Here is a 27,218-nt window from a genome sequence, read left to right on the forward strand (position 1 = left end):
CCCCCCCCACGCCATCCGTGATCTCTGCGCCCCCCCAGCCCTCGGCCCAGGCTCCAGACCCAGGTTCTTTGGCACCTTCGTCCTCAGCAGCCTCGACTTCAGCACCCTCGACCGTGAGCTGCAGCAGCAGCAGCAGCAGCAGGACGAGAAGCACGAAGGAGCAGCAGCAGCGGCAGCGGCATGTCCCGGGCGCGGGGCGCTGCGGGTCCCCCCTTCGCGGAGGGAGGGCGGTGGGGAGGACGGGAGCGGGGAGCGGCGGGGAGGGCAGGGATGGGGCGGGGCCGGGCGGCCCGTGTTGCCCCGACGCGGCCCGCGCTTCCCTGGCAGCCGCCCGCCACGTCAAGGTTTGTTTAATAATGGCCCGGGTATTTATGGCCCGGGCGGACCGGCGGCGGCGGGCGAGCCCGGAGAGCGCGCCGGGCAGCGGATGAGGCGCGGCGGCCTGCGGCTCAGGGCGCCTCCCCCCGGCTTCCCGAACCCTGCCCGGTGCCACCCGAGGGGGAGGATGGAAACAACAGCCGTGCTCTGAGTCCCCAGCCCCTTCCCGCCACCAGACCCCGCGTCCTGCGGAGACCCCCCGCGCGCCCCCTCCCCTCCCACTCCCCTCCACCTGTCCGCCCCCCTCCCGGATCCGGGAGTGCGGGTAAGCGAGCGATGGCGGACAACCTGAAGAAGCTGGTCTCCAACGAGGCTTTACAAATGTTGCAGGACAAGCTCAACAGCTGGGCGAGGGACTACAACGTGAGTCGGGGAGGGAGACCGCGGGACTCGCCTCGGCACGGGACCCCAGGGCCTAGCGCCTGTGATCCCAAAGGGGGACCCTGTCCCCGACCGCGGGAAGCAAGGGTGCGTGCCATCGGGGTGCAGGGGCGACGGCTCCGTGGGGACTGGAGCGCGAGTGCTGGAGCGCGGTCAGCTGCGGCGTAACCTCAGACGCCGGTGGCCATAGCAACAGGAAAGTCGGGTCTGGTCTTGCCTGCCCCCTTCTCTCGCCTCCCCCAGCTCAAGCCTTACCTTCTGCTTCTCAATTTATATTTATGCAATACTACTCTGTCTTCCTGCAAGTCTTCCACTTTGAAAACATCCAGGGGTCATATTAGAATGGATTTTTATAATTTAGGAATTATTACTCAGAAGATGACATGGATACTTGCTGAAGCTGGGCGTTTTGTTCCTGTGTGGGTCAGCATGGCGATAAAGGGACTCCAAAGCAGATTTCAGGAGGTCCATCGCTAAGGCTTTTGTGAGAAGCCATTATTCTGTAAACCAAATCCATAAGCATTACCCAAATCTCAATCTTTGCCCAGCTGGCTCCGGGTTGGGTTTGCCTTACATTCTGTCTCTGTGTCTTAATCTAGAGGTTCCTTGTCAGGCAGAAAGTGACATGAGTGAGAAAGTAGCATCTCCTTCCTCTACCTCAGACACAGCTTCTGAGTCCGACTGCTGACAACCAGCAGAATAACCTCTCTGGATCTCATTATTTGATCTGTCCAATGGTAGTGAAATGTGTAAAATTTCCATATTTCAATTTTTTTGAGTCTAGATTGGCTTGTTTTGGAGCTCCTCATGCTCATTACTTCTTTGGACTTGTTTCCCCATTCACACTTGAGACCAGGCTCCTGAAGTGAAAGACCTTGAAGAACAACTAGAGTTTTCTCCTCAGCCTGGCTTTCTTAGTGTCTAGTGATTTCTCTCAACATCCCTTCTCCCCCCCCCCCCCAATTGCCTCCCCTCAAAGAACCAGCATCAATCGTTTCTTCTCCATTAGTGACTCACATCTGCAATGGCAGCTGCTTGGGAAATTGAGATTAGAAAGATGGAAGTTTGAATCCAGCCTGGACAGAAAAGTCTGTGAAGCTACATCTCCAAGAAACCAGCACAAATGTTGGACTGGAGGTCATTGGTAAAACACCCACCAGCTGTGAGAGAGAAAGCTTAGCAAGAGTGCAAGTCCTGGAGTTCAAACCCTGTGTACCACAGAGCACTTTCTACATCTGGAGGTGGGCAGTGTCCCTGGGCGCTTTTCATTCTTCATCCCACTTCTCCAGCTTCAGGCAACTCTTCTTAAAAAAATGAAGTTTTGTCAGAGGTCCTTAATTTTAATAGGACTTTGATGATTTATGGGTGGAACAAAGCTATAGTCTATTTTCTGAGCACAGTAGCCTTAATTTCTTTGCTTTATCTTACATTGGTATGTTTACTTGGATAGTGTGATCCTATTGTAACCTGAGTATCTTGTACAATGCTTTGTGTGAGAAGTGGTAGCATGTTGTGACATGTCTTGGTAGTGGAACAGTATGCACAGTATTCTATTCTGATACTTAAGTTGTGTGCACAAGCATTCCTTTGAATACCCATAATACACAGGAGGGGACCGTCCTGACATTGAAGTAATACCTTTAATTATTATGCCAGGCTTTGTGCTTGAGTTAGCTTTACAGATCCACTACCTTCAAGATACAAAGAAACAGAGCCTCCTATTTAAATGGATTTTCTAAGGAATAACAGATAATTAGTGGCGAACTGGATTTAAACCCAGGATTACCCGCCCCCCCCCATCCCCAGCCCAGTACCCCTGAACTTACCTTGCAGCTGCTAGTCAAAGCGCTCTACCACTTGAGCCATACTGTCAGCTCTTTGGAGTTTAGTTTGGTTTTTCAGATAGGGTTTTGTGTTTTTGTCCAGACCAGTCTTGGACTGCAGTCTTATTACTTCCACTTCCTGAGTAGCTAGGATTATAGGCCTACATCACCATGCCTGGTCCATGATCTGCCTGACTCTTCAACCTTAAGCTCCTTTTGATGTTGTATACCAGCTCAATGGCATCCAGTTGTTGAATACCTTCTGTCTCCATGGTGTTGGTCATGCATTGTTTTGATTTAATTCACCTAACAATCTGCAAAGCATCACTATCCTCACTGTATGGGAGAGAAAACAGGTTCAGAGAGGGATAACATAGAACTATGGCAAGTGGCAGTGCATCTCAGCTGTTTGAGACTTGAGTCTTTTTGACTCCACTCCCTTTCTGTCCTCTTAGCCAATGGCATGATCTAACCAAGGACAAAAGGCTTGTAGGCAGAGAATGTAGAGCTTAGGAACAGGAAGGCACAGGCTGGGCTCAGTGACTCTTCTCAAAGAGGTTTCTGCTTGTATAGACCCTTGGAGATACAGGTGCTCATTTTCCTTATAAATTTTTGCCTACGGATCATGCCAATTGCTTCTTTTCTCTTGAGTTGCTGTTTTCATTGTTCTGGAATTTGTGGTGTCCATGGAATACTGATGGCAATACTTTATTATGACTTGAGGTGACATATATCTGTGCATGTCTACACGAACATGATTTGTTAGTCTTTTTTGGTGTTGGAATCAATTAGACACTTGATGAAATGGTAAAATATCACCAGACACTGACCAAAACAGAATGATAGCTGAAAGGCCCAGTTCTTCACCTCCCTATTGCCTGTACTCATCACTTAGAAGGCTTCATAATAGCTGTGCAATCACCTACTTCCCTGAGCGTACCTGATTTCTACTCAGACTCAATTTACTTCCTCATGGAAGCCTTCCCTGACTTGTAATACAGTAATATCTTGAATTGAATAGACCTGATGCTCATCTGTGTAGTAAGACTTACTATCTCACTGCAGGGTGACTTTGGACTCTGTCCATCTACTATGTGGTGAGTGCCATCTCTTTATTTTTCCCATGGTATCTTTTATTCAGCAATGTCTTCTCCTATTAAAGAAGCAGTGTTCTCTTTGCTCATATAGGTATGTAAATATAATATATATAAATTATGTAAAGACCACAAACAATAAAGCAGATAAATGAAGCAGCAATTTTTGTTGCCACAAAAGATCTACTCAGTTTTTAAGAATGAAAGAGCTGCACTGATACCAGCTATGTTGGCTTTACAGAAGAATTCATGTGATGAAAACCTGAGTATTTGCCTTGAACTAATTGAACAAGTTGCCAAACTGCAGGGACAACTCTTTACAATTCTCACATCAGCAGCCCAAGAAGGTGAGAGGTGCCTGTGTTCCCTGTCCTGTTCCACCTCCATTTCCTCTTTCTTCTTTTTCCTCCTCCTCTCCTTCCTTTCTCTTTTTTCCTCTCCTGCTTTCTTGTGTCCTCCAACCAAGAAGGTGTGGCTGAGTTCCTTTGCTGACCTGACTGATATATGTGTGCCATTTTCTTAGGAGGACATAATGAGGGTGTGGAAATAATTAAGCAACGTCTTCTGCCTTGGCTCGAAGCTGCTTTTACTGCTGCATCAATGGGAAAATCTCTTGATGCTAAAGTCCCTTCTCTACAGGTATGAATGCTAAAGGAGGACCCTTGGCTTTTTTGTGTATGCATTTCTTCTTCTTCTTCTTCTTTTTTTTTTTTTTTTTTTACTTTTGGTGGTACTGGGGATCACATCCAGGGTCATGGGTATATCAGGCAATCACTGTACCATTGAGCTGCACCCCTAGCCCTAACCTGACTTTGTAAAACAGTGCAATAAACTTGGAACATCTTAGATAAAAATAACATTTAGCAAGAATGTCACAATTTGAAATTGATATTGGTTTCTAGGGGACAGTGTTGGCTTTCAAACAGAGACTGGACTGGAAAGATAATACATAGGTTACTTAAGCATTACTGTGCCTGGGTAAATAAAACATTGGCATATTAGTCCATTTTCTGTTGCTACAACAAAATACCCAAAGCCAGGAAACATATAAAGAAAAGAAGTTTATTTACCTCACAGTTTTAGATGCTGAAAACCCCTACAGCCTGGTATTGACTCCAGCAGGAATTGCATAAGGGGTGGTGTCATACTGGCAAGAATTCATATAGAAGGGAAATTTCAGATGGCCAGAATGGAAGCTAACACACAGAAAAAAGCCTGGCTTGCTCTTTTATAACCACCCTCTCCTTAATAAACTAACCAGAATGTCATGTTTCTTCCAAACACAGAGCCCTCAATGATGGAAGTACTTCCCATTAGGCCCTGTTTCTTAAAAGATTCCACATCTCTTACCTCACCTCACAAGGGACTAACACACAAACCTTTGTAGGACATACTCAGACCATGTCCAAACCATCACATTCAGGAACTTTACTAGGAAAGGTTTAACTGGATTAACATACATTTCTTTCTAAAACTCAAGCATGTAGAGCAGGCTTTTCTAGCAAGAGGGCCTTACAAGACATTTACTGAAGGCTTTCTGCTTGAATCAGTGGGCGGGGAACCAGACCCTATCCCATGGGCCTGGGTAGGTATTTAACTATTTTGTTTGTTTTCTTATTGGGCTGAATTGGGACAATGATTTTGCTGCCCTAACAGTAGGTTCATTGCTGAGGACTCGGCACATGGTAAGGACCATGCCATTAAGCAGTTCTTTTCCTGAGAATTTTTATATGCTTCTCAAATTGTCACTAACTTATGGCTGTTATTCTGGGTATAGAAATGTAGGAGTGTTCATTAATGTCTTTTAAAATTTAAATCAAGATATAATTTATATAACTTGATAAATTATGTTAAATAAGTCCATGAAATTCACGTCTGTGGGAGATAAGTGTTTCTATTACTCCAGAGTGTTAACTTGTGCAACCCTCAAGGCAACCACTCTTGAATTTCTATCATTCTAGGTTAATTTTGTCTGCTCTTACAGCTTTATGTCAATAGAATCATGGTATACATTCTTTGTGTGTTGGCTGACTTCTTTGCTTAGTTCAATTGCTTTGTAATTTACTCATGTCATTTCATGTATTCAGATTACTTTTTGATTTCTTTATCTTTCCAGAACACATTTGATAGGGAGAGAAATAGAGACAATGATTTTCAGGATCTAGACCTACAACAATTAGACAATGACTTGAAGGAAACCCGCGAACAACTCAACCAGGTTCAAGACGAGTAAGAGGAATGCAAGTTATCTTTTTCCAAAAAGAATTGTTTATACTTTAGTTATACTTTATATATTGAGGGGAATAATTGTTCATTTAACATGTGGGCAATTACAAAAAGTAACATGGTTTGTGTGTGCATGTGCATGTGTGTGTGAGTGTGTGTGTGTGTGCAGTGAACTCATATATGTGTGTGTGTATGTGTATAGGGAAAAGGGAGGGATGGGGGAGAGATGGGGAAGAGGGAGAGGACTGGAGTCAATGCCGAGGGTAGGAACAGCAGGACATATTATTCTCTGATCCCTGGTCCTTTAGCTCCTTCTTCATAGTCTCATTGTCAGCTCATATATATTAACAAGTAATGATTGTTAGATGAACAGCTTATCCATTGGGAGAAAGATGCTGATAGGAAAGGGATATAGAGGATGAAAGCTAAGTATCAGCATCCATCTATTGGAAATACATTTTTAGGAGACTATGCCTCAGAGAGTCAGAGTTAAAACAAAACAAAACAAAAATGAAGTAGAGCTGTGGTTCAAATGGTAGAGTTCTAGCCTTGAGTGACTAAGCCTAAAGGACAGTACTTAGGCTCTGAGTTCAAACCCACTACCAGCACAAAACAAAACAAAAACCAAACTAGTCAAAAGTTTAGAAAAGCTAGTAGGTATAAAATGTATTTTAAAATGTATTTAAAAAGTTAAGCAGTGCCAGGCAGCAACCAGGGTCAGATGCATGCCCTGGGCATGCAAGTCAGGGGCGGAAGTGTGGGAGGCCTTGCAGAGAAACGTAGACTTTGGGTTTGAATTTGATGAAGACAGATAAATAGAATGAAATGGCATTCAAAACCCTATAAGGAATTTTGGCTACCATAGCCTTTGGTAGGTATGGGACAGCAAGGAAGTCTGTCTTAACAGTTAATGCTGTGACAGAATAGTGTGTCAAAGCAGAACTCTGCTTTGTTCTCTTGAGCTGATTTTCTTTCTTCTTCCTACAAGGAAAATGTCTCTGTTTCATTTTGCTTGATAATGAAAGTAAAACAATTCTCTTCTGAAATGCACGCAATCAATATAAATGTAAATATGAAAGTTACCTGTATCCTCACCCCTGTGAACATTTTGGCATATTTTATGCAATGATTTTACTTTGTATATGTTTGCGTGCTATTCACAGTCATTTTCCTTTGTATGCACACAGCTATTCATAAAGAGCCAGTGGTAAAGCTACAGCAGTTAAAATGGATAGGTATAACATGCAATAAGTATAATTCCTTGAAGTTCTTAGTTTTATAACATATAGAAAGCATAATTTCTTTGAAGTTCTTTGTTTTAACTATCTCAGTCACTTTCTGGTCTTTTCTGATCTATTGTCTCCCCATTTGTGTAAATGATGCAGTTAATTCCAGGTAAAACTTCCTTTTGAGCTGACCCGGTCCCCTTGTGCAGATTCCTCTCCCTTTATCCTTTCTTAGGTTTGTCTTCCTCTAGAGAAGGGGCACTTGCTTGCTATCCTGGTGTTCCGGGTGAGGCATTTGGGTTCTGTTCTGTCCTCTTGGATTATGCTGGTCTTGAGTCCACTGAGCACCAGAATCTTGTGCTGATAGATCCTGGGTTGAGCCTTGACTGGTTAGATTTCCTGGGACATTGGCTGGCAAGTGCTGCAGGTGCTGAGGGTACCTTCCAGTTGCCTGTAGTTGTGATGTAGAGATGTAAGAATTACTGGTTGTTCTTGTCAAAATTATATGGCTGACATTACCCATAAGGAATACCAGGGACCTAGAAATTTGGAAAATGAATACTTTTTCTGTTCTTTTCTTTTTTTTGGCTAAGACTGGCACTCAAACGGATGCTTTCACCCACTGGCTGGTGCTCTACCAACAAAGCCATGCCTCCAACCCCAGAATGGATGTTTTAAAAACTATTTATATTTTTAAATTTTTTGCCAGTCGTGGCACTTGAACTCAAAGCATGGGCATTGTCCCTGAGCTTCTTTTGCTCAAGGCTAGCACTCTACCACTTGAACCATTGTACCACTAATGCCTTTTTATGTTTATGTGGTACTGAGGAATCAAACCCAGGCCTTCATGCATGCTAGGTAAGCTCTCTACCACTAAGCCACATTCCCAGCCCTAAACATTTTTTTAAAGTTCTAGTTGCATATGAGAGAACATGCAATATTTACCTTTTTATTTCACTTAATATGATGATTTCCAGTTCCATCCATTTTCCTGCAAATGACATAATTCCACTCTTTATGGTTGACTAATACTCCATATTGTGTGAGCATATATATGTGTACAGGTATATATATATATATATATATATATATATAAATGTTACAGATGAATATATATATACACCCACACATGTATATGTTAATGTATACCTCTACACACATATGTGTATCCTTAGAAATCTGTAAAATCTACACACACACATATATATACATGCATATACAAATCTATACATATATTCATATACAAATCTATAACATTTTTTTCTTGATACTTACATCTCCTGGTAGGTACTTAGGCTGAATCCATAGCTTGACTATTGTGCTGCTATATCAGGGGCATGCAAATATATCTGTTCTGTACAGACTTAACATTCTTTTTGGATATATACCCAGAAGTAGTATAGCTGGATTATAATGATGGTTTTGGTTTAGTTTTTGGAGGAGCTTCCATATAGTGGCTACATAAGTTTACATTCTCACAAAAAATAAGAATTTCCTGCATGTTTATGGGCTCCTTTTTCATGGCATCCTTGTTCATTTTCTTTTTCTTTTTTTTTTTTTTTTTTTGGCCAGTCCTGGGCCTTGGACTCAGGGCCTGAGTACTGTCCCTGGCTTCTTCCCGCTCAAGGCTAGCACTCTGCCACTTGAGCCACAGCGCCGCTTCTGGCCGTTTTCTGTATATGTGGTGCTGGGGAATCGAACCTAGGGCCTCGTGTATCCGAGGCAGGCACTCTTGCCACTAGGCTATATCCCCAGCCCCCCTTGTTCATTTTCTTGGTGATAGCTATTCTGATGATAGGGAGGTGGAATCTAGTATTATTATAACTTGTATGTCTTTTATGACTAAGGATGTTAACATTTCTTCATATAGACTATTTGCAAGAATAGTACTAAGAATGTTTATATTATATATATTCTTTCATTTAACTATATTATATATATTCTTTCATTTAACTTTTGCCCTAATTGCTTCATCATTTATGTGTATGTCCCCTCCCCATAGTCACAATTTTCTTCCTCCTGGAACAATTTGAAAATTGCATACAAGCTAGTAGTTGTTGCTCTTCCTGGAATTTACTAGTTTTGTTTTCTTTTAGGTATCCCATATGATTGGGTCTTTGGTAGCCTACTCTTTCTTTCCTCCCTTACTCTGCTTCATGACCCGTAAGGCACTTCCCTGTGGAATGAATGGACAGGTTTCCTCTGTGTAACTTGGTAGAAACCAGTTGGATTCTTACTCTGTTTCAAAGATGCAAATCCCAGTAACACATGGCTAATAGAGACAGGTCTTCACAGGTTTGATGAATCCTAGATCTGGGAAGACTGCTAGATTTTGGGTCTGCTTCAGTTTGTAGATAGGATCTGAATTGGTCATTAAAAAAAAATCACTGTGACAGAATACCCAAAGCTAATAATTTTGGGCCCTACTTTCAGAGATTTCAGCCTATGATTGCTTGGCCTCTTTACTGTAGGCCTCTTGTGATGCTGAACATCATGGTGGGGGGGTGTGTGATCAGCACTGATCCTCACTTCATGATGGTTAGAATGAGAAAAGAGAGGAAAAGGGGTCAGGACTATTGTGTCCCCTTCATGAGTGTGCTTTCAATGACCCATGTCCTCCAGCTAGGCCTGTTTCCTAAAGTTTCTACCCATTCTCAAACATATCCACCAGCTTGGAATCAAGCTTTGAGCCCATTAGTCTTGGGGAGAATTTTAAGGTCATAACTGTAACAGAACCCCAGTGTTTTACCTTTCATTGTTCTTTCACTTAAAGGAATTGCACTTTCATAGTCTCATAACTTCTGTGATGAAAGAATACGGATTTTCCAGGGATGCAGGTCACAGAAATCAGGCATTCTTTGTCAGACCATGATGCCTCAGTGATCTTCATCCAGTGTTAATTCCCCCTTCCTTATTTCTAAATTTAGATAGATCTTAAAGTAAGAGTATGACTGGCTATGTTTTGTCCAGTAAAGAGAGTCTTTGATGCTAGCTCAGTAGTAACTGAGCTATTTGGAATATTCAAGGAAATCCTGTTCAGGTAGAAATAAGATGCAAGAAAACATGAAAGTCTTGATAGTCAAGTGTGATTTTTGTGACTTTCTTCACAGATAGGCAAGCAAATTTTGTACATTTAGGAAGTCTTAGAAAAAGATAAAATACAATTCCATAGTGCAAAATAATGAGAATAATAATGGTATATTACAGAAAGAGATTTTCGTAGAGATCTAACCTAGGGTTTGGGTGTGAGGGAATTAGAGAAGATGAATTAGGAAGGTAAAAAGGATAAACTGAACAAGTCCACCATAACATTTTCAATACTATCTGATTGAATGCAGATGTCTTGTAATTTGATTCTGTTTATATTGAATGTATGTTATATGTGAAAAGTCCCTGAGAGAGTCTGTGCCTTATTTGGTAAGTCTACCAATTTTGAAAAATATGTTTTTCATTACTGATTTCTATTATAGGTTGTCTGAAACTGGAAAGCCTCTTGAAGAATCCAGGAACAGATCAGCTATATCTCTCTTGGCTGCAGAGGAGGAAATAAATCAACTAAAGAAGCAGTAAGAAAAAAGAATGATAGGATTATTGTAGCCTGTTAATGAATCATTGAATTTAGCTTTTTTGGTGTATCATTGCAATATGAAGGAATGTGTTTATGACCAGAGACGAGGTAGAAATAGTTTATATATATACATTTTACTACAAAATATTTCCTAGTTACTATAGACAATTTCTAAAATGCAACATAATATAAAGAAATCTAAAAACCATTTCATAATTCTGGTATTTCTTCTCATCAATGTATTAAAACCAAGTGATGAATACAGAAGTTTGCACATAAATTTTTGGAACCTACATTTCATTTAGCATTGTTTTTAATCTCTTACTAAGAAAAGAATTATTGCAGAACTTAGTCTGAAATAGGTTCATTATTTTCTGTCATTTGGGTAGTTTCATCGTGTTGAATGTTAACTTGGATACTGATTTTTAACCCTAGACACAATACTAGAATGATTTTGTAGAAAAAAATCTTAATTTGGGTTTTAGATTATTTCCTAAAGATCAATTTCTAGAAAGGGAAAATGAACACATTCTTTAAGGTTATACTTGTTATATCTCCCCACTTTAAAAGAGCAAGTAGGAAGCATATTTTACACACAGACACAGATGCACACATGCCACTTAATTGCTTTCACACATGTTGTGGAAACTATAGTCTTGATTTCCTCAGGAATAAACACAAATCCTAGTACTTTTATTTCCTGTTTCATTAATTTCTTATAGCTCCAATTTTGTTCTTTGTCATTTCTAGGCAGTGTAGTTTTTAATCAATTACATTTTTACCTTCTCTACATCCTTCATAACCTCACCTCTTATCTTTGCATCTTATACCACCATCATTTGCATCATAGACTGTTCTTAGACTTATATTCCTTTTTTGTTTTTTACCTGTCCTGATGCTTGAACTATAGGCCTAAGTGCTGTCCCTGACCCCTTTTGCTCAAGGCTAGCCTGTGTTTTAATTGGAGATAAGAGTCTCACAGACTTTCTGGCCCTGGCTGGCTTTAAACCACGATCCTCAGAACTCAGCATCATGAGTACCTAGGATTATAGGTGTGAGCTCACTTCTGTTTTATGGTGGCCATGCCTCTATGGATGTTAATGAGGAAGCCAACTTTATTTCTAAAATTTTGTTTCTTTGTCTGTGTCCATGCTGTATTATTTTCACTGGCACACACTTTCAGCAAGTCTTGTGAATGTCTCTGCATTTCCATTGTAGTTTGCTCCCATGTTCAAAAAATTGAAGATAACTAGCTGGGCTCACACAGGAAGCTGAAATCTGAGGACTGTGACCATCCCAGGCAGGAAAATCTATGATACTCTTTTCTCAAATGAATCACCAAAAAGTCAAAAAAGGAGCCTTGGTTCAAGTGGTATAGCAGTTGCCTTGAGAAAAAGAGCTTGGAGATAGTGCCCAGGCCCTGAGTTCAAGCTCTAAGGAGGGCACCCACACATGAGTGAATGAATAAGTAATTAAATAAGAATTTAAAGAGCCAATGAGGGGAGGAGATTATATCCTAGACCAGCTTGGATTAGATTCCAAGGTTGAACATATTGAGAGTTTGGTGCAATTGAGTACAATATAGAATTTTCCTAGAGGACCTACCAGAAGATCCTTTCTTCTGAATCCTTTCCCCAGGAGGCTGCCACTGTGGCCTGGTGCCCTGACCCTGGTAGTTCTGCTCTCCATTAACTTGAGTGTGTTTGTGTATATCTCCACCCACATTTACCATCCAGTAATATTAAGCATGCTAATAGTTACTTCTTTTCCTCCCCCTCCCTTTTTTCCTACCCTTTCTTTTTTCCATCCTTCCTTTCTCCTGTGCCCTTTCCTTCCCCTTCATCCCACTCACTTCCTTCATTGTTCAGGCTTAAAACACTTCAAGCCCAGGAAGATGCCCGCCACAGAAACTCAGAGCCTAGGCGTTCCGAACAGTACAGATCAGAACGTAGTTCCATCAAACGCAGCTCAGACCAGCGAAGTACAGACAAGCGGACCTCAGAGCCCCGTAGTTCAGATCAGTCTGACCATGAGAAACAGGTCCGAAACCTGAAGGATGAGATAGTGGTCCTGTCTTCTGAAAAGAATGGAAGGTCTGGCAAACTCTCATAAATCTTTTTCTGTAGGGGCTCTTTTTTTTTTTTTTTAACCTAGTTAGTGGTAAAAGCCTGAATGGGATAGGGTGGGTGGATGGGTTGAGTGGATGGGTGAGTAAAATGACAATAATCCCAAACCCCAACAATCTGGGGGGTGCTGTGACTTACAAGCAAAGTATTGTTTGCTTTAACTGTACAGAGGAAAAAAACACCTGGATTTCTAGAACTTGGATCTAATTTATATTGGGTTGAGAGATATAAGAAGGAAAAGAAGGGTCCTTTTGAAAGCCTGACACCAGGCTTCTGGGGTCTGATTATGTGAGAGATGGTAATGCTATTATAAGAATGTTCCATAATTTATTTAATAATTCTTTGTTTATAAGCTGTATGAGTCTTTATGAGGCTTCTGTCTCTCTGAGATGGATAGCTTTTTATTCCAGTATTGTTTAATGTCTCTTGCAAAGGCAAGTTACTACTTGTAATTTTTCCCTTATGAAAAATAAAGGAATAACTTATTCACACAAAAAAAGAATGTTCCATAGAGGCTGGGAATGTATGTGGTTTAGTGGTAGAGTACTTGCCTAGCATGCATGAAGCTCTGGGTCCAATTCCTCAGCACCACAAACACTGAAAAATCCTGAAGTGGAACTGTGGCTCAAGTGGTAGAGTGCTAACCTTGAGCAAAAAGATGCCAGGGACAGTGCTCAGGCCATGAGTTCAAGCCCCATGACTGGAAAAAAAAAAAGAAAAGAATGTTCCATAATATTAGGCTCAGTTCTCTTTTCTGAGGTGTAGGAGTTCTGTTTCTAGGGATGACTGTCCATTTTATTGTATGACCTCTCCTTTTCCTACATCATTTGGATTTCCTACCTCATTCTTACATCTTGGTTGGCATGTGTAAGTAGTGTTCTTGTAAAATCTTTTCCTACTGATGATGGACGGATCAGGTAGCTCATTAAGACAGTATTAATGGAGACAAAGCAGTGTGCTTCTCTTTTTAGCCCCAGCTCTTCCTTTATTCTTTCTACCTACCCCAGCATGTCCTGATTTAGGCTATCAAAGTACCACTCATTGCTCATCCACGTTCTCCTAAATGTTACCTACCTGAGCTTTTGTTTGGTAATTCTCTGATACTACTGTCCTGATATTAACTTGTTCAGGCTTCCAAGAGCCTGTGCCTTTTTGCCTGGTGTGTGTGCACTGTGAAAATAAGCAGAAGACTACAAGGAAGCCTTCTCCCCCCACCCCACCCCACCCCAAGTCTCCTGATTATCTCACTGCTGCACTGTATTTTACACTACTACCTCTTGTACCATGGGGTTTTTTTCCTCTAAGATTTTCCTTTGAGAGACCCATTTTCTTTTTGGCTACTATTCTGATATACATATATATATATATGTGTGTGTGTGTGTGTGTGTGTGTGTGTGTGTGTATGTGTGTGTGTGTGTGTATGTGAACACACATATTTGCCAGTCTTGAAATGTGAACTCAGGGCCTGGGCACTGTCCCTGAGCTTCTTTTGCTTAAGGCTCAGCTCCCCTCCCACTCTACCACTTCATCCACAGCTCTGCTTCTGGCTTTTTCTGTTTATGTTGTACTGAGGAATCAAACCCAGGGCTTCATGCATGCTAGGCAACCACTCTACCACTAAGCCACATTCCCAGCCCCACTAGTCTGATTATTTTAACTTTAGTTTGTACTTGGTAAGAATGTGGTTTAAATCAGAAGGCTTATGTGAGGTGCCCTGTGATGAATTAGTACTCCAAGGTCAAGGGAGGAAATGCCAAGATAAGACTTCTCCTCCTTGGGCTCTTGACTGTGCTATTCCCAAGCTGGTCCTATTAATCATCTTTCAGAACTTCCAAGCCCTCATCTGAAAAATGGCCACCATTGAAAGACTTGGCCTTCACAAGGCTGTTTAAAGCACAAATTGAGTTAGTGCCTGAATGGAGGGGTTTATAGGTGCTCACTGGACACATACTAAGTATTGTTTCTTGTCACGTTTGAGGCGCCTGGGGACAAATGCCTTCCCACAGGCCTAGTGGAGGGAGGGCATCACTCCGTTAGCTTGCTCTGGCCAGCAAGACTCCAGTGTGTCATCTGTGGGCTAGGTGGGGGAGAAGCAACAGAGTCGAGGGACAGCCGCAGAGGAGAACGCAAGGGCTGCCCTCGCTGATTGCCATTCCCTCACAGGTCCACCAGGAGCCGGACTCCTAGTCCCATACGTAGCCACCGAGACAGCCGCAGCCCCACCCGCAGGGACAGTCGTAACTGCAGCCGCCGAGGCAGCCGCGAACACAGCCGCAGGGGCAGCCGCGATCCCAACCACAGGGGCAGCCGCAATGCCAGCCGCCACCGCAGCGGCAGCCGCCACCGCAGCCGCAGCCGCAGCTGCAGCTCGGACCGCGACCGCAGCCGCAGCCGCAGCCGCAGCCGGTCTGGCAGCCCCTCGGTTGCGATTGCCAAGATCAGAAGTCCATCCCCGAACCGTTCCAAAATGTCCAGTGTGGCACGCAAGGCCGCGCTGCTGTCTCGGTTCAGTGACGCCTACTCGCAGGCCCGCCTGGACGCGCAGTGCCTGCTGCGGCGATGCATCGACAAGGCGGAGACCGTGCAGAGGATCATCTACATTGCCACCGTGGTACGTGAGGCCGGCAGCCCACCCGGGGACAGGAGGCAGCACAGGCACCCCCGCTTTGTCCCTTTCCTCCTAAGTTCCTCTCTTCCCTCTTTCCTTCCTCCTCTTCCCCAAAGGTATTTACAGGTCATTTCGCTTTTCGCAGTAAATAAGTATTCACACCGTGTGCATTAATAGTGATGTCAAGTGATCATTTGTTGGGGAGTAGGACTGTGTCAAATGAGCCTGTTCTAAATTGAATTGTGCCTGTACCTTTGGGCTCACTGGGCATATGTGTACACAGTAGATTAATTACTGCAAATAACCGCTTGATTGTCTTCCTGCAGCTTAGTTTGTTTAAGAGTTATTAAGGGGGCTGGGGATATGGCCTAGTGGCAAGAGTGCTTTCCTCCTATACATGAAGGCCTGGGTTCAATTCCCCAGCATCACATATACAGAAAACTGCCAGAAGTGGCGCTGTGGCTCAAGTGGCAGAGTGCTAGCCTTGAGCAAAAAGAAGCCAGGGACAGTGCTCCAAGCCCCAGGACTGGCAAAAAAAAAAAAAAAAAAAAAAAAAAAGAGTTATTAAGTAGTTAACTAAAACTATGAGCATGCTGGCTACTTGATTATGGCAGACTTTAAAAGCATACAAATGAAATCATATGGATGGGTACCCTACTGAGACATGAAGAATCTATTTTGAGATAGTTAAATATTAAAAAAAACCAAAAGATTAATAGAGCAGAATGATCAGAAATCCATATTTACACATTTATATCAGAAGTCAGAGATTGGCAAACTAAGGCTTATGAGCCATAGTTGGATCCAGCTTGTATTTCTGAAACATAGTGCCTCAGAGTTAAGATTGTTTTGCTTTTAGTTTTTTAAAGAAAAAGTCTCACTATGTAACCCAGGTTGTTCCTCCCTGCCTCAGCCTCCTGATAAGAATGGTTTAATATTTTAAAGGGATGTGAGAATTAAAAAAAAAAAAGCAACAGTCACCGAAAAGCTCAAACACTGGCTCTTTGTAGAAAAGAGCTTGCCAACCCTGGCATATATAATGAAGAAGCACTGCTGGGCACCAGTGGCTCATGCCTGTAACCCTAGCTACTCAGGAGGCTGAGATCAGAAAATCGAGGTTTGAATCCAGCCTGGGCAGGAAAACCTTATGAGAGACTCCTATCTCCTATTACTACCAAAAAAGCCAGAAGTGGAATTGTGGCTCAAGTAGTAGAGTGCTAGTCTTGAGCAAAAAAAAAGCTCAAAAACAATGCTTAGGCCCGAGTTCAAGCCCCAAAACCTGCACAAAAAGATAAAGAGAATTACCTACTGAATTAAAGTTGTATGAGCATACTTGTCTTTCTTGAAAAACTAGTTTTCCTAGTCCTTGCTATATAATAGACATGAAATAAATGTTTACTGAACTGATATATAGTGCAAACACAAGTAATAATTTTCTTTTACTTTTTGGCCAGTGAGTAAATAAATTTGCTGCTTGTATCCACAGCAGAGTATTTTTATCCCCAAATCTCTGCACTGCTCTCCTTCCTGTACTCAGAATTATGACAATAATGGTTACTTGTCTTGAAATTAGTGATTGAGAGTTGTCATATATATATATATTTATATGCTTCCAAAATTAAGAGTTTTTTTCTTTATCTCAGATTAAAAATCTTTATGATCTATGGTGTTTAGTTACTTGAAGACTGATACAATGTTGTATTTTTATTCTTTCTAATCCCTTTCTTTGGGTGGGTGGTTTTACATCCTCTTCTCACCAGGTAACTTTTCTGTTTTCATATGCAGGAAGCCTTCCATGTGGCTAAAATGGCATTCAGACATTTCAAGATCCGAGTGAGGAAGTCACTGACGCCATCCTATGTAGGGTCAAGTGACTTTGAGAATGCTGTCTCAGAGTATATCATTTGTCACCTTGATCTATATGATTCCCAAAGTAGTGTTAATGTAAGTATGGGGTCTCTTGTTATGACTAGTTTGTGGCTGAATGACACACTGAGTAGTGATAATACAGCAACTCATCCTGTACTTAGCATTGCTTCTATGTGATGGAAGAATAGAAAAGAATGACAAGCAATTTACAGTATATAACATGTCTTTATTGGTCTTTTCCCCCCTTGGACAATTTATAGGGTGAAATGTTCTGAGCTTTTTGGTACTATTTAGAATTTTTTAATAAATTAAAAACCTGGGCTCTGGTGGTTCACACCTGTAATCCTACTACTCATGAAACTGAGATCTGAGGATTGCAGTTCAAAGCCCGTACAGGCAGGAAAGGCCATGAAACTCATTTCCAATTAAGCTCTAGAAAACTGGAAGTGGCACTTGGGCTCAAAGTGATGGTAGAGTGCTAGCCTTGAACATAAGAAGCTCAGGGAAAGTTCAAGCCTCACAATCACTACCACCACCAACAAAATTTTTTAAAAAGAAAAAGAATTAAAGGTTTAGAAACAGAATATCTTAGTCCTTAAGAGCAAGGACTTTGGGAAATAAGTGTGGATTTGAATCCTGACTCTCCTACATGTTTTTGTACATGATTATGTTTTTGTTTTGTAATCTTTCAATGGGAGCAACAATGGTCATTATCCCGCAGAGCTACTGAGATATTCAATAAGAAAGAAAGGTAATTTGTTTAGCACAAGACTTGGCACATAGTGAATACTCAGTAAGAGAGCTCTCTTTTAATTATTATTATAGATTAGAAACAAGTCAGTTGTATGTTGGTACCTCATACACTTACAATAGAAAGCTAAGGAGCTAAGAGATAAAAGGTGTGGATTTAAAATTTGTAGGGTCTTTCTTTAGCTCTTAGCATCTCATTTATACTCTGTGAAATCTTTTCTTTTTCCCCTACTAACAAGGAGAGCATGCACTGTTTGTTTTTCTATTTATTTTTATTTGAAAGCGTGTTTTACTCACAGGCTCTTTTCCCATCTCCCATTAGTCTAAACTCACGTCAGAGTCCTCAGGATAGGTCAATAACCAGGTGATGCTGTCTCTTGTTTTTCAGGATGTGATCCGAGCCATGAATGTCAACCCTAAGATCTCCTTCCCTCCTGAAGTTGACTTTTGCCTCCTCAGTGAATTCATCCAGGAGATATGCTGCATCGCCTTTGCAATGCAGTCTTTAGACCCACCCCTTGATATCGCATTCGGGGCTGATGGAGAAGTCTTTAATGATTGCAAGTAAGTGGCACAAGGGTAGAATCTAAGGACTGTTCATTAATAAATTGTCTTGTCTCTATTCCCTGGGAACATTTAGGAGAAGGGATTCCAGCTGGGGAAATCAATAGATCTAGGCATTGCCATGGGCTTTTCTCTATTTCTGGTAGGACTCCTTTCTGGGTTCATTCTCCACTGAGCATATGGGCTGTTAGAGAAGTTAATATCTAGAGCTAGTCAATACCTAGAGCTTGTCTTCAGCATTGTGAGAGATGGATGTTTTACACATGCACATAGCCAGACTAGATTTCTCAAAGCATGGTACATAAATCACTTGTATCAGATCACTCAAATTACTCCTGTACCATTTTCCATGACATGAGGTTGAGAATGGAGCTCAGTAAACTGTGATCTCACAATCACATCAGTGTGCTGTATGCACATAGATGTTTGAAAATGTGTGCTCGTAACTCTTGTCTAAGACTATTGGATTTCTGGCAAGTTTTACATGGTAAATATCCCCCTTGTATTTTAATTGTTGTTGTTGTTGTTTCCAGTTGGTCGTGGGGCTTGAACTCTGGGGCTGGGTGCTGTCCCTGAGCTTTTCAGCTCAAGGCTCACATTCTACCAGTTGAACCACAGTGCCACTTCTAATATCCCCCTTGTAAATGAGAAGAAATAAACTGAAAATGTTTATTGAGATTTAATGAGATCTCAGCTACATCTGGAAATTAATCCTGGGAAAGGCCAAGCTAGTGGTTAAGAACACTGATTTTGGCCTCAAGGTCCCCTTATTAGCTGTGTAATCTTGGACATGTTACTTCACTTATCTGCCCCACAATTGAATATGGGTGCTACTTTTAACTTACCAGTGAGAGGAATAAAGACCCTCCCCTGCTTTGTTCCTTCTGGTACTAGGGTGTTAGCTCAGGGATTACTCTTGCTGGGCAGGCACCCTACTACTTGAGCCACACCTCCAGCCCTATTTTGCTGTGATTATTTTTGAGGTAGGGTCTTGCTTTTTGCTTGGACTGTGAACCTCCTGTTGTATTTCTAAATGTAGTTGGGATGACAAGTGTATAAAATTATGACAACTTTTTTAAGATCTGGGGGACTTGTGAACTTGTCTCCCCCCCTCCCCCCGAACTCCTGCCTCCAGGCCCCAGGATGACCTAGAAGTATGACTTGCCAAATCTCAACCTCGTGAATAGTTGGGATTGTAGGCATATGCCACCAAGGCCCAGATAGTACCCTTTTATTCTTATTCTGCATTTTGTTGGCTAATTTGTGTGGTTTGTTGTTTCTTTAGCCTTCAAATACTATTGAATCATTTTGATTTAAGCTGAAACTTATCTGTTTTGCTTTTCACTTTTGCTGTGACCAAACCATGTATTTTCTCTATGTATGTAAATACTCTCTGGACTCAATTGCTGGACTTTGTAAGTTTTCACACTGCCTTTTTTCTTACTAGGTCCAACTTATTCTTCAGGCCAGTTGAGCTATTTTACTTTTTTCCTATCTGCGCCCTCAATGCTGACTATATTTCATACATGTTATTGATAAACATATTAATTTATCATAAGATTGAGAGGGCCCTCAGCTCTCACCATTTATTACCCCTTCTGGGGGGCAAGTATAATTATTGAACCAGTTTCCAATTGTGTTAAAGCCACCTGAATCCATATTTGTCTAGATCTAAGCATAATCAAACCTAAAACTGTATGCCGAGATTTCTCCCATTGTGCTGTATTAACTGCCTAACTTCTGGCTATGGATTTAGCTCAGTGGTTTTAAGAGTTTGCTTAGTGTGGCCAAGGCCCTGGGATTGCAGCCGTAATAGCAAAAGCATTGACCTCTCTTCCCTCTTGTTTTGTGTGTTCACACAGGTACCGCCGAAGCTATGACTCAGATTTTGCTGCTCCCTTGGTCTTTTATCATGTGTGGCCGGCCCTCATAGAGAACGACTGCGTCATTATGAAGGGAGAAGCTGTCACCAGGAGAGGGGCTTTTGTACGGTGGCCTTGCATAGTGAAAATTCATCCCCAGTGTTTGATTCACAAGTTCGAGAACATTTATAAACCCAAAGATTCTATAAAAGAAGTTGATAAAGAATTGTTTGATAAGATTTCATACAAAGGAGAGGAAGGAGATGGCCTTTGAAATAATATCTTTTTGTTTTCACCAAGATACCTTTAGCATTTTCTGGCAACAGTTTCTTTAGTTGCTCTATTTAGAAGTTGGAAACTAGTTATATTTAATTCTTCAACTTAAATATATTTTGATATTTTCAAGCCAAAGCCCTTGGATTTCATCTTGCTGGAGGCCTTCTATAATCCTATACATTTAAAAGTGATTAATTGACTTTTAGGAAATAGTTTGCCAGCTTTTTTTTCCTAAGTAATTTTCCATTTTAGTGGCCTAAACATGTCATTTTTCTCTCCTTGGTATGATGTATAGGGAGGGGAGAGGGATGGAGTAAAATGGTCAGGGGATGTAGGGATGAGAGGAGCCAATCAGGTTTGGAGTGTTGCTTCCTAGTACACTGGTTGTGGAAGTCTTTCCATATGTTAAACACTTGGATCAGACTTCAAAAGGGAGTCTGTATGTGTGTGTGTGTCCCTGGGGGTGGGGTAGGGTGTGGATTTCGTGCTGGGACTGCTTAGATATTCTCTGCACAGTTCATGTGATGTATTGTTTACTTCTACCTTTCTCAGAAAGTTAGGCAGATTCTGAAGAGAGGCCCTTGGTCTAGAGCAAAACCACTGTCTGGGTGGCCCTGGTTCCTGTTTTCTTTGAACCAAACCATAGAGGAAGTGGTCATATCAACAGATAGTGCAGACAGAGAATAGTTTATTTTTTATATAATTTAAGAATAATTGTTTTTGTAGCTTAAAAATCCCATTATATGTGAATTCTGGTGGAATAAAACATTTTGTACTATGAAATTTGATCTGACCATCACAAACCCTCATGAAACATGTGTCTTGCCCCTACAATGGTTACTCTCTATTAAGAAACTTAGCAGCAGTACAGTTTGGAAAGGAGGGAAACAGCCACAGATTTTAAGCTGTATGTCAAATAGCTATTGCTTCTTAATCTTTCATTGAGCACATCACCAACATTCGTCCAAACTTAAACCTTTAAAAAAGGGTAAAAGGAAGAACTTGAAAGAGTTGAATGAAGGAACATGTTCAAAGAAGCATTTTACCTGTAAAATCTTAGTGAATGCAGTTTTTTTCTTGCTTTTTAAAGACAGCTTTATTGAAGTATCAATACATAATAAAAATAGCACATGTCGCCCAGGCCCTGAGTTCAAGCCCCACTACTGGCACACGCATAATAGCACATGTAGATGATGTATGCAGTTTGATGAATTCCACAAGCCACTGTGTTGTTTCATTTCATTCAATAATATTTACTTATTCTGTGGTTAGTCATAATCCAGGCACTGCCCCTAGGTGCTAGAAGATTTAACAATGAAGAAAACAGACACAAATCCCTGACTACATGGAGTAAATGACTACATTTGCCAATACTTATAAACTCAAGTGTGATTTCTCACACATAAAACCTCAGAAAAAAAATCCTATAGCATCAAAGATCTGAATATTCTCCAAATTTATTATGCTAGAGTTTTGTTTAAAAAGTGTTTGGCAGATGTTGGGCAGCTGTAGAAAATGAAAGTGGTGAAGCTCATACTGGTGAATACACATAGCAAAGTATAATGCTGTCAGTAAAGCCTCTCATTGGATGGAATATGCAGTTTTTTTCATCCACTCCTCTTTCTCTTTTTCTCTTTAGTGGAATTCAATGCGGTCTGTAAGTCGATGTCGAAGCAGGAGTTTAAGTCCTATCTACCCTCGTAGCCACATTGGTTTAAGTACGGTACATATCTGTCCAATCATTTTTTCCCAATCATCCTATCATAGACAATTTTTGCTTCAGTAGTTGCCTGTAAAAGAGGTGATTATAAGTCTTTAGGTAGAAAGAGACACTGTTGAATAACATTAACTCTGAAGTGATTTTTTAAAAGATCACTATAGGCTTAGGAATTTAGATTTCTAGAAAAAAAGAAATAGAAGTGGTTTTTAAAAATGTATTTAGCTAAAAGAGTAATATTGGCTGGGAATGTAGCTTAGTTGTAGAGTGCTTGCCTAGCATGCATGAAGCCCTGGGTTCAATTCCTCAGTACTACATACACAGAAAAAACCGGAAGTGGCTCTGTGGCACTGTGGCTAAAGTGGTATAGTGCTAGCTTTGAACAAAAAGAAGCCAGGGGTAGTGCTCAGGCTCTGAGTTCAAGTCCCAGGACTGGCAAATAAAAAAGAGTAATATTTCTTTATCTTTGAATGAAATGGCTATTAAAGATCTGATAATCTTCTGAATAGAAAACTTTATACCTTAATCAACTGATTTGGGATCAAGTCCCAGTTTTAAGGAGAAAGTATTGTATGAGTTTAGAGAAATTGCTAGAATTATCTAGATTTCAGTGCTCTATAAACAGCTTTACAAGGCATTAATTGTTTGCAACTTCGAAGTAGAAAAATGAGTTTAGGTGTTAGTTATTGGGATTATTAATACTTCAATAAAAAATAAAAGAATAGCAAGAGCTTTCTGAAAATTACGGAGATAACATCCCCCCAAAACAGCATTACAACTTACCCCTGTCCTCTATTCAACAAGTAATGTTAGGTCAAAGCCCTTTGGCTATAAGTCTGGATCAAGACATAAACACCAGGGTAGGCTAAATGATTTGCGGTTCCTCAAATTCCAATTGTTGAGATGTGTGTTTGGCCTTGTTTTAGAAAAGAGAGCATTGCAGAAGAGCTCCATTTGATGATGCTGGATGGTGTATCAGTTGATAGAGCTTCAAATTGTCTCTGGCAATGCAGCCATGGCCCTAAAGTGGCAAAACTTCCTCTTCAGAACAAATTTTAAAAAGAGTAAAACATAACCAAACAACCCTGCACCAGTCAGCTCCTTCTCATACATTTCTTTGGCTGGATGCAGTTTTTTGGAGGGACATGAAAATGACCAAACATGGTTATCTCCCGTCAGTGGCTCTCTATATAGGAAAGCCAGAGTTGGTAGTTGGTTTGGTCTTGTAGAATGGGTGGAATTTCAACAGTGGAAGAAAAGAATGAAAGAATTGCTAGGGAAGTAGAAGAGCTAAGCCTCAGATAGTCCTTTTGCTTAATATCTATTTTCATAAATGCTTAAGTATTTACACTATTGGGCAAAAGCAAAATGCTAACACATTTAGTGGACTGATAAGGAAAAGGAAATCTTGGGAGCATTAGACTGGGGGAGATTTAAAGATCTCCGTATTCTAAGAATGATGCTATCAGAGGTCTGGGTAATACTAGATACTTCCTATGTTCCAGCCATGACACACGTTAACTCTAGACTCTCATTGGAAGTTTTCACCAAAGCTTCCTTTGTGATAAGCACTTAAGAAAGCTATGTACTTTCTTTCCCCTGTTTCTTTTCCCATGAAAAGGGAGAACAAAGTCATTTAAGCTTGAAACAGGTCCATTTTTCAATGGTGAAACTGCTGCCTAACTTCCTTCTTTTTCCATCACCCTTCCCTTACAATAAAATTAGACAGAATTCAAATACTTTTGGCTACTCTATCTTTTTGGCTTGCTAAGTCATGATTCAGCAACAGATTCCATCTTCATTAGCACATATTTATATAAGGCCTTTGAGAACTCAGAGCAGATATGATGTTTGTAGCCAACATCAGTGTTAGAGCTACAGCTTAGTCTTTTTAGATTAATGAAAGTGAAGTTGAGATTTGAAAGTGATTCTTTTCTGGCTGCTTGGTAAACTTCCTTATATAGCACGAAATTTTGGACATATGAGGTAACTTTTTAAAAGATCTGTCAGTACATCACAATTTTTGCTTTTGTCAGTTAATTGTATTAATAATTTGTGGAAATCAGTGAATTTTATATGGCTGCTTTTCAGCCATTGAACCCAGCATCTAATTAACAATGTAATTTAAACCAACATAATATAGTTACTAATATAATATGAACCAAAAACAGTGCCCTTTTTATAAAAGCAAAAAAGGAAAAAGTACATCAGAGCCACTATAATTGGTTAGTTTTATGGAAAGGATATGTCTGAAGAGTTCATTTGTTAAGTTCCATCCACCGTGTAGTTCACATTACACTCTTATGTCTTCCAGATATCTCGAAGCCGGAGTCCTTCTCCAATAAGATGTTTGTTGCCAAGTAAGTGAGATCCTAAAGATACAGTTTTTTACTCTTTCAAGTGATTAGCATGTTGCAGGAAGATGAATGTTTGGCTTTCTAGGGAACATCTTTTTCTCCTCCCCACCCTTAATTTCTGGGCTCTGTCATGGATGGAACCCATAGGGGACCTGTGAGTTATAGTTATGTAGGGAGGTTTAATTGCTACAAACAAACTGAGTGCCCATTTTCCATATAGGTACTTGTGCAAGAAAATCTAAGCAAGTGACCATCATTAATGGCATCTCTTTTTTTTTTCTCCCTAGGATTTTAAAACCACCAGACAAGTTCCTTCGCCACAGTTCAGGGTAACAGCCAAGTTCTCCAGTGCCTTCACCTGCCTGCCTGCCTTGTCTGCCTCTGACCTCACTTAACATGATATGAAAAGGCAATTCTGTGTATCACTCCACACAGAGAGTTTATATTTTGGCTTAGCACATTTGTAACTTTAGGTACATTGCACTTTATTTACTTTCTAGGTACAAATTCCATTAATTTCATAAAAACGATTGCATAGGCATTTAGGATCATATTCATTTAAAGCAAAGTCCATTACAGAGGTTCAGGATTTACATTCTGAAATATGGAGCTCTTTTATAACAACCCTATGGACAAAAGTAGAAAGTCTGCTTATTATGCTCAGTCTAAAGGGAAGGCTCAGTCATCTCAGTTTATTAATTATAAATTCTTTAATTGTTGATAACTTTTAACCTGAAACCACACTGGTTGTTTTAATTAGCTTTTAACACTTGGAAGATAGTGCCAGTCTCAGGCTGGAGAATTTAGCGCAGTAGCAGTGATTTGGGGTGAAATGTAGAAGATAATAGCATACAATTAATTGGTTTGCTTTTGTATTCTTCCTTGGAGAATGTTTCATTTGGGTGTAGAGCTGATTGTCAAAATCACAATCCAACTTTCAGTTCAGATGAATGATTTGAATGGAGGCCAACTTGAGATCAATATTAATCACCCTGTGTCTCCTAGGAATTTTCTGTTTTAATGAATTTGTTAAATATAAGTATAAAGTTATCTGGGACCTGCCCTATCTGCTTTACCTAGTTGTTTGCAAGTTCAGACCTCCTGTGAACTCTACCTGGCTAAAATATCTAAATTCAAGGCCCCATTTATTGACTGAGTACTGAGTTTGTTTCTTTCTTAACTTTTTCATCATGAAGTACTCTTGAAAGTTGAAGATCAAGATAAAAATGAACTGCTATTGACTTGGGCTAAGTAATGTTCTTCCTGTTTTTTTTTTTAAACATTCAAGCCAACCTTGCATATGAGCTTCTCCATATATCATGAGCTCATGCAGAGATATGAATTTCTTCCTCCTCATGTTTTTTTTTGTTATTTCTTTGAAGCCAGGTAATGTGTTGAAAGGAGCTCAGTAGCCTCTAGACCCCTTTAATTATTGGCTTGCTTTAATGCCTTGAACAAGTTACTTCCTTCATCTCTCTGAACTCGTCTCACTGTAGAATGAGCATGTTGGATGAAATTAGTACTTCCCTGAACCTTACCAGACTCAATACATATATTTAAAAAAAGATAGAAAAGTGTAGAAAAATATGACAGAGACTACTATCAACTCTCTATAACAACTATACAACTATTCTTTTCATGTATATCCTGAAAGGAAAGCAGAAATTAATATGAAATATATATATATACACATGTACTTTTAATCCACACATACATTGTCCTAACTACCAAATAAAGCAGAAGAAAAGGAAAGCATTTTAGTAACAATAAAATATATTTCAATAAAAAGCAAAGGTATAGCCACCATAGGATAAAAAAATAAAGGCATTAGATGACTGATTTTATGCAGGACTTGCATGTGGTATCATCAGCTACAACTGCATGTGAGTGTTTGATGTACTGGTGGCAGAAGATCACATCTTGTCATTGGAAATGACTTTCTGAGGTGCTGAGCAACTCTTAGTAATGTTTTTTACACAACCCTCTGCCCCCACCCCCGCCCCAGGTCTTGCCTTGATTTACACAGCAATTGCATTCCTGGACAACTCAATGTATATTAAAACCATGCAATAGTTACTTTGTGCTATATATTAAAAGACTTTTCTAAACTCTTACAAATTAATGAAGCCAAACGTATAATTGAATTTGGAAAATGGTCACATATAGCTTAATTGAGTGCTTCTCAGTCTTTAGCTAGCTCCTTGCCATTTTTGTTTTAAACTGTAACTATAGAGGAAAAGCTGGAATAAATTTTGGAAAGACCACTTGAAACTCAAGAAAGCTGGCTTGTGCTCATTTTGCCTTAGAAACTTTGAAAAAATGAAACATTCTTATTTTGTGCCCTGGGTTAGTTTGCATATTAGTAGTTTAATCTCTAACAATAAAATCAAGAC

The 27,218-nt window shown here is 40.5% G+C and overlaps 1 protein-coding gene across 1 annotated transcript; it reads left to right on the forward strand.

Annotated features, from left to right (window-relative positions):
• Positions 1–654: 654 nt before the first annotated feature.
• Spata18 (spermatogenesis associated 18) lies at positions 655–27,218 on the forward strand. The gene is made up of 14 exons (XM_048364182.1): positions 655–741; positions 3,918–4,023; positions 4,200–4,315; positions 5,793–5,905; positions 10,599–10,694; positions 12,565–12,789; positions 14,986–15,013; positions 15,149–15,433; positions 17,216–17,374; positions 18,438–18,613; positions 20,476–20,599; positions 22,391–22,474; positions 24,783–24,828; positions 25,113–27,218. The coding sequence occupies exons 1-14, from the start codon at positions 655–657 to the stop codon at positions 25,118–25,120; spliced, it is 1,653 nt and encodes a 550-aa protein (XP_048220139.1). The 3' UTR covers positions 25,121–27,218.

The sequence above is a fragment of the Perognathus longimembris genome, chromosome 16 (assembly GCF_023159225.1).
Source record: "Perognathus longimembris pacificus isolate PPM17 chromosome 16, ASM2315922v1, whole genome shotgun sequence".
Classification (NCBI taxonomy): domain Eukaryota; kingdom Metazoa; phylum Chordata; class Mammalia; order Rodentia; family Heteromyidae; genus Perognathus; species Perognathus longimembris.